This window comes from Strigops habroptila, chromosome 7, assembly GCF_004027225.2.
Source record: "Strigops habroptila isolate Jane chromosome 7, bStrHab1.2.pri, whole genome shotgun sequence".
Classification (NCBI taxonomy): Eukaryota; Metazoa; Chordata; class Aves; order Psittaciformes; family Psittacidae; genus Strigops; species Strigops habroptila.
Genome location: NC_044283.2, coordinates 38,610,877 through 38,624,752, shown reverse-complemented (window position 1 = coordinate 38,624,752; position 13,876 = coordinate 38,610,877). Strand labels below are relative to the sequence as shown.

At 43.9% G+C, this 13,876-nt stretch overlaps 1 protein-coding gene and 1 long non-coding RNA gene across 3 annotated transcripts; one reads left to right on the top strand and one right to left on the bottom strand.

Annotated features, from left to right (window-relative positions):
- Window positions 1-2,976: 2,976 nt before the first annotated feature.
- HMGB2 (high mobility group box 2) lies at window positions 2,977-5,356 on the bottom strand. Its single transcript, XM_030493367.1, has 5 exons — window positions 5,203-5,356; window positions 4,579-4,749; window positions 4,265-4,410; window positions 4,001-4,175; window positions 2,977-3,516 (listed from the first exon to the last, which is right to left on the bottom strand). Exons 2-5 carry the CDS (start codon window positions 4,726-4,728, stop codon window positions 3,361-3,363), a joined length of 627 nt encoding a protein of 208 aa, XP_030349227.1. The 5' UTR covers window positions 4,729-4,749; window positions 5,203-5,356; the 3' UTR covers window positions 2,977-3,360.
- On the top strand, window positions 5,307-11,851 carry LOC115611038. Of its 2 annotated transcripts, XR_003992442.1 has the most exons (3): window positions 5,307-5,475; window positions 9,358-9,554; window positions 10,960-11,851. It is a non-coding gene; the product is annotated as an uncharacterized LOC115611038 (long non-coding RNA). The 2 variants fall into 2 exon arrangements; XR_003992441.1 differs by lacking the exon at window positions 5,307-5,475 and having other exon boundaries at window positions 8,720-9,554.
- Window positions 11,852-13,876: the final 2,025 nt, after the last annotated feature.

The window sequence follows — 13,876 nt, the reverse complement described above, 5'->3', positions numbered from 1 at the left end:
CTCCCATCCCGCCAGGGTGGCGAGCAAGGGAGAGGCTGGGTGATGCTTAGTTGCTGGGTGGGGTTAAACCACGACAGATGTGTTTGTAAATTGTTACTAATCTGTTTTCTCAAGTTGCTCTGATGCTCTCTTTCCCTGCCACACATTGCTGTGTCTGACCTGCTGAGGTGCAGGTTTCTTCTGGTTTACTGGTTTAGAAATAACTTTGACTTGTTAAAGACTGAGTTCCTACATTTGTTATCCTCTCATACCTGCTCTTTATCCACCTCAATCTTACTTTGGTGGTATTTTGGCTTGCTTCACTGGGTGGTATGCCTTTATGCTGGACCTTTAGTGCAATGTGAGCAGTCTCCCTGATGCCTGCAACCATTTTGGGCACCGCTTTTAGTTTTGATTTGAGACAGACCTCCCAGTTCACCTCCAGTGAAAAGTTTCCAGTGAGTCATTTGGGAAGATTGTCCATATTGAACACGGATGTGAAAAACTAATTTGGCTTTTCTTCTGAGGCCTTATCTTTTCTGAACATTCCTGTTACACTTTGATCACTTACTACTCCTTTTCAGCGCTAGCTCTTTCAGTGCTCACAGATGGGTATTCTCTGAACCCCCTGACCTGACATACCATACCTTTTAAAGCTTAATTTGAAAGTAGTAATTTCCACGTGCTCTTTTCCATTTGCCTTTAATCTGTACTCAACATCTTTCTTATCGAAATGACAAAATACTATTTTCTTTTTAAACTGCTGATTATCTTGAGTCGTGACATCATTCTTGGTTGATAGATCAGCCTGATGCAGAGCTTTGCCATGGCTTGCTGCAGCAGATGCTGACGTGGCATGCACCCAAAATGATCTGTGTAATGATGTGGGTCAGGCTAGCAGAGCTGTGCAATGGGCTATTTTTGCAATAGAGACCGCTCCAGAAATCAGGATATATTTGTAAATGAGATCACAAACAAAAGCAACCCACATCATTAAGACATAGGGCAGCAGAGTGGCAATATTAGGTGGTTCTGCACTGATTTGTGCAGAAGTTGTGCTGCAACAAAATTAGCCAATTAATGCTAAATGAAATAGAACCTAAAAGCCATTTTACCTCAGTAAGGAAAATATTAGGAGAGCTTCTTTACTCTGAATTACCTCTAGATGTGCTCTTATTCTGACACAATATTTAAAATTCCATAACCTGTGCAGCTTTCTAGGACACTTGAAAGGTTGTATTTTGTTTTAATTTAAAATCACTTGAGCAGAAGTAAAAAACATTTCAAATAATCAAATTAGCCAATTCACTCTGATGCTACTGCTCCACTGCAAAAGGTTATTTAATCAGAAAGACTCCTTGAAGCATCGCTGTTCTGTTTGGGGAGGGAGTCTGAGAGTTGAGGGGATGTGGTGGTGCATTTCCACAGGGAAATCTGAACAGAATATGATGGAAAGGGGTGAGACCAGTATAGTCTCAGCTACGTGCTACAACAGGGAATTGCCTCTAGCTGGAAGAGTCTTTGAGTTAAGGATAAAGGTGCTCTAGGATCGCAAACTCTCTGCAGGAGAAAATGTTCTTGAGCACTGGATGTACTGCACACAGACCTGCTGCCTCTCGCTGCCAGTTCATGCTTGCGGCTTCCCAAAAGCTGAGCTTGCAAAACAGAGCCATTGATCCTGCCTGTGCAGAGTGTCTCCAGTGAGACAACATGCGAAACAGCAGCCAGTCCTTCTGGTAGTACTGCAAGTATCTCAGGGGCAGGGTGGGGAGGAGAAAGCAACTCTGGGTTTCCAAGGCTTTCAAAGATTAGTATCTATTTTAGCATAAAAATGGTTGAATTGCCTTTATGGTTATTTCCATACTTTCAGGAATACGCAGTGTTTCTGTCCAGACTCCTGCTTCAGAAGGTGCTACACTCTTGTCAACCGACCGCAGTGACATTCACCATGGTTACAGTGCTGAAACCGCTTTTTCTCTTACACATGCACAACGACTGTGCACGTGTAAGATTCATTTCAGAAGTTGATGGACAATAGGGAGACAGTTAAAAAACAAAGTTGGAAACCTGCTCTTTATACTACTTACTATTTTAGACGTTAAATGCTTTTCATTGCTGGGCTTTCAAAGGCTGGTAAAAGCTATTGCCTAGTATTTATCTCAACAAACTAAACTTAAGCTGTTAGTTTAGCTGTGGCACCTCCCATTTCCCACTTGCAAACATAGTTAGGTATCTAGATTTAGACTTTTAAACATACTAAAGGTTGAGTAAAAAATCCCTGAAAACCAAGAAATCTTGCAAGTGACGATACTGTTACTATCACAAACAGCAATATATCAGGAGCACATCTTCTTTACAAATGCTGCCTCCTCCTCTCTTTTCTGCAGGAATCTATGGGCATGTGTGGAAATAACATTCCAACATTTTTCATGCTGTTCTGCAAGCTGTGTATTTTATGAGAGGCCACTAATACTTGGGCCAGGGGGAGAGGGAAGGAGTAGGGAACATCTGGGAAGACATACCTCTAACCACATCTGTCTTACAGCCAATGTTCCTGTCCTGGTATGGACAGCAGAAAAGGCCTGTGGCCCTGAGCTCTCAAAGTTCCCAAGAGTCACAATTGCCGGAGAATACACCAAGACAAAACTCAAGGACCTGTGCTTCAGTAGTTTGGCGAAAGAAAACAATCCAGAAATAATTATCAGCAACTTCAATACTTGAAATCAGAGAGGGGTTTTTTTTCACTTGCAAGGCGGTCTAAGTAAATGCTAGCATAAGGAAAACATTGACTGCAGCTAATGGCAGTAAATGTAGGAGAGAGTTGTGGCTTAAAATGTTTAGGCTCCTGTATAGACTCCAAGAGTCAATGCTCCCAGATACTTGTCAGTTTTGTGACAAGAGTAACAGCTCAAGAACACCACAGAGCACTTCCCTGCACAGGGCTGCAGCGCTCTGGGGGCACCCAGCTGCTCTGAAACATCAAGAATGCAACAATGATCATGTACAACATTTTATTACAAAACTGTTAAAAAAGTAATACAATGCAATATACTACAAAATATAAGACCAGCTATTAAGCTACCTCCTTTGCTTTACTTAGCTATAAAGAAACACCTGGCTACCAGTCACTGAATTTCAACAAAACCATTAAATATGCAGAAACATTCCACAACTTTTTCTTCTTTTTTAATTTTAACCGAACTGTAGCAGCCCTCAGCCACTACTCACATTAAAAATAGGTCTCCCTACAAAGAACCACATTACCTATACACAATTCTGTACAGATTTTTATACTGAAGCTAACAATGAGCTGCACTTGAGTTCACATTCTTAGCAAAATATTGGATTTTGAGCATAAATCTTTACAGCAGGACATTCAATTTATTCCTCATCTTCGTCTTCTTCCTCCTCTTCATCTTCTTCCTCCTCCTCCTCCTCTTCCTCTTCTGGTTCTGCTTTCTTCTTAGATCCTGCAGGCCTACCTGGGCCCTTTTTTCCTGCATCACTCTTGCTCTTGGCACGATATGCTGCGATATCCTGCAAGAAAAATGCTGTTTAGTTGCTGGCAACATAGGTCTGAAGACAAATCTGCACTGCTTCAGTAATTTAATGCTACTTTACTGTGCAGACCAACTACAGTGTGTGCGGCAAAGCGGGGTTTCAGCCTTGAGACTTTCACACTTAAACCTTTTAGGAAGAGAACACACAATGTGGACAGTTCTAAGAATTTCATGACCGCAACACTTTGGAGCATGACTGTATTTTACTAAGCAGGTGCCCTGTTTTCTGGAAGTAAAGCATCCTATTGGTAAAATCCCTAGGTATGCAAGAAACACATTCGGGTTCACTGCAAGGGTTTCGGACACCTCCCACGCCATACTTTGCCATGTATTCTGAAGCCTGACAAGGGCTGACAAAGATGTAGAACTATGAACCACACATGTTTTCAGTGGAAAACAGAAGTCACACATTCACAGCAACCTCTACAACTCTGGCCATTATTTTATTGCTTTCACTGTACCTTTTCATATTTCTCCTTTAGTTTCGCAGCCTTCTGTTCATATGGCAGTTTGTCTTTGGCCGACTGTTCAGACCACATTTCACCTAATTTCTTTGCTGTATCTCCAATAGACAAGCCAGGATGATCATTTTTGATTTTTGGACGGTGTTCAGAGCAGAAAAGGAAGAACGCAGATCTAAAATAAGAGACAGTAATTAAAGTTAAGTGTCAGACTAGTAGAACTAATACTTTTTCCCCTCTTTTTTTGGTCATAGAAACACTCACGGTGGTCTTTTAGGAGCATTGGGGTCCTTTTTCTTTCCTTTCTTCTCGCCTTTGGGAGGAACATAGTTCTTCATCTCCCTATCATAACGAGCTTTGTCTCCTTTAGCCATTTCTTCAAACTTCCCTTTTTCCTTGCTAGACATTGTCTGCGGACACGTGGAGGGGAAAGGAGAAGAGGCTGGGTCAGCTAAAGCGCCTGGTGACCCACTAACGCCTCAGCAGCAGCTGCCACCAGGAATCTTTTCCCAGCAGCCCGCAGGACCGGCGGGGGCCGGCCCGGCAGGCTCAGCCCAGCCCGGCCCGGCCCCGCTCACCTTCCACCGCTCCGAGCACTTCCGCGAAAACTCGGCGAAGTTGACGGACGAGTCCGGGTGCTTCTTCTTGTGCTCCTCACGGCAGGTCTGCACGAAGTAGGCGTACGAGGACATCTTGCCCCGCGGCTTGTTGGGGTCGCCTTTGCCCATGGCGAGGTCGGCGGCGGATCCCTGAGGAGGGGGGAGCGGGAAGGGAGAGGCGGCCTGAGGGCGGGACCAACGCCGGGCGGAGCCGCGCCTCCGGCCGCTCCCGCCTCTCGCCGCCGGCGCCTCCCGCCCGAGCACGCCCCCCGCGGCCGCGGCCCCTCCCCCGCCGCCGACCTCGCGCCCGCCCGCCTCGCAGCCCCTCCCGCCACCAGGCGCCTCCACCCGCCTCCCGCCGCGGCTGGCCCGTACGGAGCCGCCGCCCGCGCCCCAGCCCTCCCCGGCGGGGCCGCCCTCCCCGCCCGCTCGTCCGGCCCACCCGCCCGGCGGGATTCCTGCCGGAGCCCTGGCCGCACCGCCCGCCTAGGCAAGCCCGCGCTCCCTCCGCGCCCAGGACCGGCGGTGGCGCTCCCGCCTCCCCCGCTCCCTCCCTCCTTCCGTGCCGACGCCCTCCCACCGCCCCGCGGCCCGGGGCCTTGCCTGGCTGGGCGGAGCGGGCGCTGGCGGCACGGGGCTGTGCTCCCTCCGCGGCTGCCGCTGAATGGTTTCCCAGCGGCGCACTTACAGCCTCTTGTTTTTCACAGCCCTACCCGCCACAGCAACTTGACCCGCGACGCCCGGGTACCCGCCCCCTGCCACAGCGGATTGGCTGCCGCGCCGGTTCAAACTGCCTGCGGCCCCGCCCCCTACTGCCAGGGCTGCCGGGGATTCGCTGGCTGCTGTTCTGACGTCAGTGGCCGAGCAGCTCCTCGGGTAGGTCGAGCGCAGGGGGTCGTTAGCGCTCATACTCGTTGGAACCGGTTGGGGTGAGGAGAGTGGAGGGGGCGGGATTAAAAGCACTGGGCGGTGATTGGGGGAGAGGGACGGTTTAAAAAACCGCGGGGGGCTTCGCTATTGGCCTTCGGGGCCTACGCGCGTTTTGATTGGGAGGAGCGGGATGCTGTAGCGTGGTTTAAAAATACAAAGGGAGCGAGGAGGACGGTGGGGTGGGTTAAGTCGGGGCCGTTGTGGGGGCTTGCTGGGCTCAGACCGGCCCCTGCCGGCGGTGGAGCACAGCTGTCCCGCGCGCGGCATGGCCGCCGGAGAGCTGTGGGGCCTCCTCGGCGTCTACCCTTCTCTTGTCTCGCAGGGCAGCCGAGGCGGCCCGCTGTGGGGAGCGCCACCGTCGCTCTCTCCCCTCGGGGCGGAGCGGTGGTCCTGCGGCTCCCCGAGCTTGGCGGGCAGCAGCCGCCAGCTGTAAAGCTGGGCTTTACCATCGGCTGTGCTCCCCGAGCGAGGCCTGCTCCGCGGTGGTGATGGAAGGGATCCCTGAGCCGTCCCGCCACGGAGTAGCGGCTGCCGAGGCTTGCGGTTACATGGTGGGGGAGCTCGGGGTGCCGCCGAGGCGCCGGGCCTGGCTCGGCTTGCAGCACCTCTTCAGAGAGAGGCCTTGCGTGGAGGGACCGCCTGCTCCCTACCCCCGGGCCGGCGAGTCTGAAGGAAGATGCTGCGGTGGGCTGTGTTGGGAAGGGAAAGTGTCGTCTCTCTTCGTGTTTTGTTCTCTCCGCAAAGGGAAGGCCGCACCAGTGGGAGCCTGGGGGCAAAGCTCAGCCCAAGCTGTAACGCCTGTGGTTTGAGTTAATGCTCCTCAGAGAACCGCCAGTGGTGAACCTGGCCCTTTCGGTCTGGGGATAAAACCGAAGTTTCCGTACAGCCATTCAGTCTGGTTTATTGTGATTTGGCCCTGGTCTACACCATATGGGCTTTGTTGATGTTTCTCTTGTCTGGTTGCTTTCATCCAGTTCTCTAGTGAACATCGGTTTAGGTAAATATCCTTAGTCATCTGAACAGTTTCTAACACTCTTGCTTTTTCAGGTGTGGTTTATAGTGGAAACTGGAGTATAACTTTGCTTACTGAAGATGCCATGACTTCAACTGAGTTTTAATCACATTACTCTAGCACAGTGGTTTAAAAAAAAAAAAAAAAAAACCCACACAAAAAAAACCCCATAAAAGACAGCAGCAAGAATCCCTAGAATATCTGAGTGTTGAGTAGCTGCAGGTGTGAGAGCGATCAGTATCTTGATCTATAGAGTCTCCCCCATTCCAGACTTGCTTAGTATAAGGAATATTGAATAAGAAGCACTTATGAGGTCCAGTCCTTCAAGCTGTCTTTTTGTGTTTTGGGGTGTTTTTCTTCCATGTTGATGTGTTCTCATAGAGTAGTTCACTAATGCAGTAAATGTCTCCTTGATCCCTGTTTCATTTTTAAGCTTTATGTATTTGCTCAAACAGCAGCCTTAATAGACATAATGTAAATAGGAAAAAGTCAAAATCTTCTACAAAGAGTGGGTAACTAGAAGGTAAATTGATAGAGCAATGCAGAGAGATGTAGTCCCTTTGCAGATGTCAAAGCTTGTCAGAAGCCAGTTATCCAAATTCTTGTATCAGCTGCCTTCTGTAGCTATTCCTTTTGATGGTGTTTAATGTACAAACAAAGCTTACACTTATCTTCTAAAATAAACATTTACAGATGATATTCAATGTTCCAGTTTTGGCTTTTTATTACTGTAAACCATTCCACTGCTGCTCAATAGCAAATTAATGTTCTCAGTTCTGTGGCACTGAATTCTGTGAAGGCCTGGCCACTTTGCAAGGAGGTGTTTTAATTTGTTATGTAGCTTTAAAAATGCCTTTACTTCATACATTACTTGGCAAGCACTATTTTGTTTGGTGACTTAAGCTGCCAGATGGGTTACTTATTCACTTTGTGGTAAACCACCTGTATATGACAGTTTCTTGCGGAATGTTTTTTAGTTAATAGAGCAGTTTTGTAACAGATGGTAGAATCTTGCGATTCTAGTGTGTATGAAATGAATCATAGCACAGCTATCGGTATCTCTGGTTTAAAACCATTCTTTGTCCACCAGATTTACCTGTAGCTCTCCATATCATGCCATTCAAACAAGTTCATAGGTACCGTCTGCATTGTTTACAGCTATTTAAAGGTGTAGGTTAATTCCATCAAAATTAGTTTTACTTCTGAATCCTCACTGATGCAACTGGAAGAGCAATGCAATGGGGCCACTATTTTTCAGGAAACAAAGTTTTCTCAGTGTCAGTGCTTCTAAAATAGCAACTTGTGACCAATGGGAGTTTGTCACTGACAAGTTATCAGGGTGGCTACACACATACACATCAGGAATTGTTTTTAACATTTGAAAGGATAGAAGAATTTTTCTTATTTTACCCTTCCAAATCCATTCTCTGTCAGTTCTTGAACAAAAATTAAAAAAAAGCTTTATGTATGTTTATTAACATATTTTACTCTTCCTTTTAACATTAATATAACAAGCTAATGGAAAAAAATTACTTTGGAACAGTCTTTTAAAATTATGGGATATAATTGCAGTACAGTTTCCCCTGTTGCATCTGTTTCCATATCTGCTGCAAGAATATGAAGAAAATAATTCTGGAAAAGCAGGTAGGGTGAGAAATATAATTACTGTTGTGGGAAAAAGGGGACCTGCCTTTCAAATGATTTAATAAGATTTTTAAAGAAAGAAGTGGGGTTCTTTTTTCTTCTAAAGATATTCTTTTTCTAGATTCTCTTCTCTGAAAAAGAAAGCTTTTGTACAATTAAATATATACATAGAGGGTTATGTCATGCAACACAGAGCAGCATAACAAACCAAGCAGTTGTACTCTTTAACATCTGTCTGTTCTCCAACAAGGCAGGCAGTATTGAAAATTTTCCACGCTTGAATACGATACTGGAAGCTTTCCACAGCAGTGCCCATGCTGAAAGCTCCATGCAAGAGTGCTGATGTTAGAAACTTGTCAGTCCCAAAGCCTTCCTCCCAGCACCCTCGCACCTGGAAAAGCGCTTCCCTGTGCGCCTGGTTCCACAATAAGCTGTCACTGTTTTTTCATTACACCGCGCTGTTCCCTTTCAGACAAATTCTGCCTTGAGAGATTCAGTCACTCTTACTCTTCTAAAGCAGTGATCTGTGCAGTATTGACTTCAGTCGGTCTGTGCGGTTAATTTATTAACTGCATGTGGATGACAGTTGTGGGAAAGACAACTGTAAACTCCAGGACTTGAAGCTTACCTCTGCTTGAATAATTCAGCTCATGAAATGGCTGTTAAGCTTTACAGCCTCCTGGCTTTGAGCCCTTTGGAGTTTCTAACCTGCTCCACAATTACGATTTTGGGCACTATTGTTAACTTCACTTAATCTTCAGTAAACTGCATGTGAGGAAGAGATAAGTGATGTAGTGACTAGAAACAGTGGGTAAAAGGAAGAGGAAAGACGAGGTGGGTGAGACCAGGTTACAGAGCTGAGAAATGGATTTAAAGAAAAGTATGTCACGGACAACAAAACTGTGTGATTGGAGTGATAAAACTTCACATCCTACCATATCTCCTGGCTTCTGTGTGCAGCTTCTCTGGGTACTGGTGTCAGGGTGGACAAAGCACAGGAAGAAAGTAACAAAGACCTTTCATTTGAATTAACATTTCCATCAGTGGATCCATTGCAACAGATACTGTTCAGCTGAGGAAATTGCAAACTACAGTTCTGGGACCTTAACCCCGACCAAACTTTCATTCTGGTGTAAGTGTATTATATGGTGACACTGTCTGTTTTATTTCAGTCAGTTGGATGAAGAAGCTCTACTGTCTCTACCCAGAGACTCTGCTGTTACCCAAGCTCCTGTTTGGAATATGCTTTAATGTAACCTTAATGGCAGTAAAATTCTGCACTGGAAAGTGATTGATCTGGATTGATTACTGCTGAAAGGGTCTCTCTTATGGACTTGAGAAGTCAGTGTTTGCCGGATGATTAATGAAAGTGAGTTAACAGCTGCTCTCAATTTTAATGTCAGCTAGCTTCATGAATGCAAAATGATGAAAGAAAGAAGAAATTTAGCTTTGATCAGCAATTTTTTGATATAGGAAAAGATTAAAATCCAAGATATAAAAAGCATTTAAATAGGTCACTGCTTAGAAGAAAGAAAAAAAAAAACCCAAACAAAAAAAAAAGCCCCCAACCCAAAAAAACCGAAAACCAAAACAAACTCCACTTTTTAATATAAGTTTCAAAGACTACAGGCAGCAACCATGTTTTTGGCCTATTTTATGTGAGCATCTCAGATATATGGTAGGAGCTTTAGAGTGAAAAGCTGCTGAAAAAACAGGTCTGCCTAGGCTACTGCTTACCCAAGTTCAACACAAAACTTATTTGCTGTAGTGTTGTAGTTATAAGCAGTTATTTTCTTTGTACTCTGATTAAAACATATATAACTCCTGCTGCCAAAAGTTTGCGAAACTGGTATTTCTGTCCATGTCTTAAAGAATTGCATTTAAGATAATAGAATTTCTCCCATTTTGCTGTAACATGCAAATAATAAGTATTTTGTAAAAATTATAAATATATTTACCCTTTAAACATTACAGTTTTATTACACAGGCTATTGTAAAGCCTGCATAACCAGTTAAGCAGCTGGTATGCAAGTGGCAGGCTAGTTTAGTCTGAAAGCTCAGGAACTTGTTTTGACTTTGTGCTGGGTACCAAATACTTAAAACAAAGGTGCCCTACATTAGACACTACCTGGGACAGCTGTGAAGCAGAGACTGAAGCTGTAGTGGTTACATGATAGGAAATAAATACAACAAATCTCTCCTGGTACTAATGCAGATAATATTAGGAACACTGTCTGTTCCTGGTCACAGTAATTGTTGACTTTGAACTTTTTCAGTCTTAATTAGAAAAGAACTTTTCTTATGTTGGTTTTACAAGCTTTTATAGATATATATACACAAGTATACATTTTTACTTTTGTATTCCTAGACCTTACTTTCACTTACTTTCTTATTTACATTCAAAGTAATACTCAGGTAACATTTTCCCCTCAAGATCTTAATAGAACTCCTTTATATTTTGCTGTACTGTTAATCCCTTTTTACGGGTGTGAGAAGAAAGCAGTAGTTTGCCTTTGTGCATCCATTAGATAGTTTCACAGGCAGTGTAGAGGGGCTTTAAAATGTGGATAGCTGTAATTTACACTATGAAATTGGTTTAAATAGGGAAAAAAAACTTTCTACCCTCCTGTCACTACTCCCCAAACTCTTCCAGCCTTGGTAAGCATTGGTACTTTATATGACTTACTCTTAAGAAATAAAACGTAATTACTAATGTTGTATTGTTTGGGAATTGGAGAACATAGTTCTGAAATATTTTTTTTTCTCCTAAGCAGTCAGACAAAGGGTTGGACTGTGTCTGGCCCTGGAGGAGTGACATCCAGCAAGCAGGTCTGAAGAGGCTGTAGTTCCAGTCCATCTCCCGAATAGTCCAAGCACCTGTGTGAGGCTAGCCACTGGTGCTCACTGCTTCCAGAATGAAGTACGTCACAACCCATGGTGACTTACAAATGTTGAAACTTCTATAGAGCAAACCAGAATGTTTTGTTTGTACCTTGTCCAGTCTGAGGGACTGCTTTCTTCTGTGGATGTGAGGGCTAGAAACCTAAAAACCAAGATGAACTTGGTGGTAGAAGCTGTTTCCTATGTAATTGTAGCTCTAAAATTTCTCAGGAAAGAGAAATGATAGTGGGAGTTGACAAGGATGTGTGCTACAGGCTGAAAGAGGAAGGAGGAGTAGTGCCCTCCTTGATCATGTTGTGCAATTTTTATGTCACTAAATTTTGTACAAACAATTAGCATTTATATGTTGTTAAGTTATTGTCATGTGCATAAACATTGAAAGTATAAAATCTCCATTCTCCTTTTCCAGTATTTACAAATTTACTTTGTAAAGATATGATTCATTTTGGAACAGGCTTTCATAATATAACTGCAAAGAGATAATCACAGAAAAAAGAAGTTAAAGCTGTTTAAGTGGTAAAAGATCTGCATTCTTATTTCCCCAATTATGACATAATTTACAAGATCATGTAAAATCCTGCTCCAGTGGTCACTTCTGGAGAGAGGCAAGGATATTTTAGTGACTGTGGATAGCTGTAATAGCAGAATTGGGTCTTATCTGTGGTGTTCATAATGTTACTAAATATTAACAAGCAAACTCTTGGATTAAAAAGAAAAATTCTAAAACCATATGTGTTGTTTAAAAAATAGAATGTTGAACCTGAAGGTGGGAGTCTGGTTTTGTGTTCTATGCTTTAGGTATGTCCTTGACTGGATTTCAAACTTACTTTTGTGGCCATAAAGGCTAGGAGTTTTGTCAGTATGAAAGCCAAGACTGGAGAACATTTTATCTGATCCTTTTCCCATAGTATTTCTCAGTTAAGGGTTTATTGTCAAGTAACATCATCAAAAGCCAACTGCAGTTCAAAACTATCATGATACCTGAGTATGTTGGAGCACAAGCTTATACCTTTTGCATAGAATGAGCTCTGCAGGAAGTCAAGAAAACACTTAAGCCCCAAACCCACATGTAATTTTACTCATTTTATTTTTATAAAAATATCTGTATTAGTATCGGATTCTATTTTGGTTTTACTGCCAGAATCCAAATACTTTCTAGAGACCTTCTAAATTATGCCTTCTGGACTCGGGTGAAGGAAGCATTCACCTGCTCCCAAGGGGCACTTAAAACCTGCTGTTAACTTCAACAAAAGCTAAAACCTAGAGATGCTTATAACTGCACCTCAAAGACAAGGGCACTGGAAGAGGCTTCAGGGCTACAGAAGTTTTCCATTTCCCTTTCTGTAGAATTAATCCCTGTCAGAAGAAGACATGATGGTGTAAAGCACCACTGCAGTTTCTAGGACTGGCAAAACTGTGAAGATGGTGTGATATGCTTTATTCAAATCCAAAAGCAAGTGATTAAAGACAGTGTCAAATCTGAATTTCTATAAGGAGAAAACTGTGGTTCACAAGATTGCAGCAAAGAGTATCCAGTGCCTTCTGTGATACCAGGAGTGCATTAGACCAGCAAAATTTGCTGAAAAGATACGACAGTTTCTGTTACAGCCAACAAAAAAAAAAACAAACACCAAAAAAAAAAAAAAAAAAAAAAACCACCAAAAAAACCACCAAAAAAAAACCTGAGCAAGCTTTTTATTTATTTTCAAGGAATTAAGAAATATCTCTTCAGCAATATTCTACATCGGTCTATTATTCATAGCTAATTTTTAATTGCATTATTACTCAAAACCTCCAGAGGTGATACAGCCGAGGACTCCAGCTATGTAGTCCTCAGTACAGGAAAGATATGGACCTGTTGGAGAGGGTCCAGGGAAGGGCCACAAAAATAATCAGAGGGCTGAAGCATCTCTCCTGTGAGGGAAGGCTGAAAGTTGGGGTTGTCCAGCCTGGAGAAGAGAGGACTCTGGGGACACTTTATTGCAGCCTTTCAGCTCTTAAAGGGGGCCTATAAGAAAGATGGCCCTTTTAGCAGGGCCTGTTGCAATAGTGTGAGGGGTGATGGTTTTACACTAAAAGAGGGGAGATTCAGGCTGGATGTGAGGAAAAAGTTATTAACAATGAGGGTGGTAGAATACTGGAACAGGTTGCCCAGAGAGGTGGTAGATGCGTCATCCCTGGAGACATTCAAGGCCAGGCTGGATATGGTTCTGGGCAACCTGATCTAGTTGAAGATGTCCCTGCTCATTGCAGGGAGGTTGGACTAGATGACTTCTATGATTCTATGATACTTTCCCACTATACATTCCATCTAGTTGCATTCCATTTCAGAGAAGCACTAACAATGATTTTGTTGGGTCTCTTTCTGACTGTGAGATCTCATGTAATGTGAAAAAAAATGTTAGAGCGATCTGGATGGACAAGTCATCAGTGCCTCTAAAACAAGCAGATGGATGTGCCCTTTTAACTTGGCAGAAGTGGGGCTTGGGAGGAGGAGGTGGAGGAAGAAGAGGGGTGTTGAAACTTCAGGGGTACCCCAGTGCAAAGCTGGAGGTTGGCTTCTCTGCTTCTGGGCAGTTGTTGTGTCAAAGGTATCTCCCTTATCTCATACTAAATAAATTAACTCTTCCAACAAACAATTTGTCACGTACATTCAACAAAGAACATCTAAAGTTTCTGTTATTTCTGCATGTAAGAAGGAAGCCTTCTAACAGAAGGTCCTTTGATGCCTCCTGTAACTAATGGCTTATTGCGAAAGTGAACTGGCACAAACCATTAAGAGGCATGTAT

Coding starts and splice junctions, on each gene's coding strand:
- HMGB2 (XM_030493367.1), bottom strand. CDS start 4,728: ATGGGCAAAGGCGACCCCAACAAGCCGCGGGGCAAGATGTCCTCGTAC. Junction 4,176..4,264: donor AATGCTCCTAAAAGACCACC/GTGAGTGTTTCT, acceptor CTCTTATTTTAG/ATCTGCGTTCTTCCTTTTCT. Junction 3,517..4,000: donor TAAAGGAGAAATATGAAAAG/GTACAGTGAAAG, acceptor TTTTTCTTGCAG/GATATCGCAGCATATCGTGC.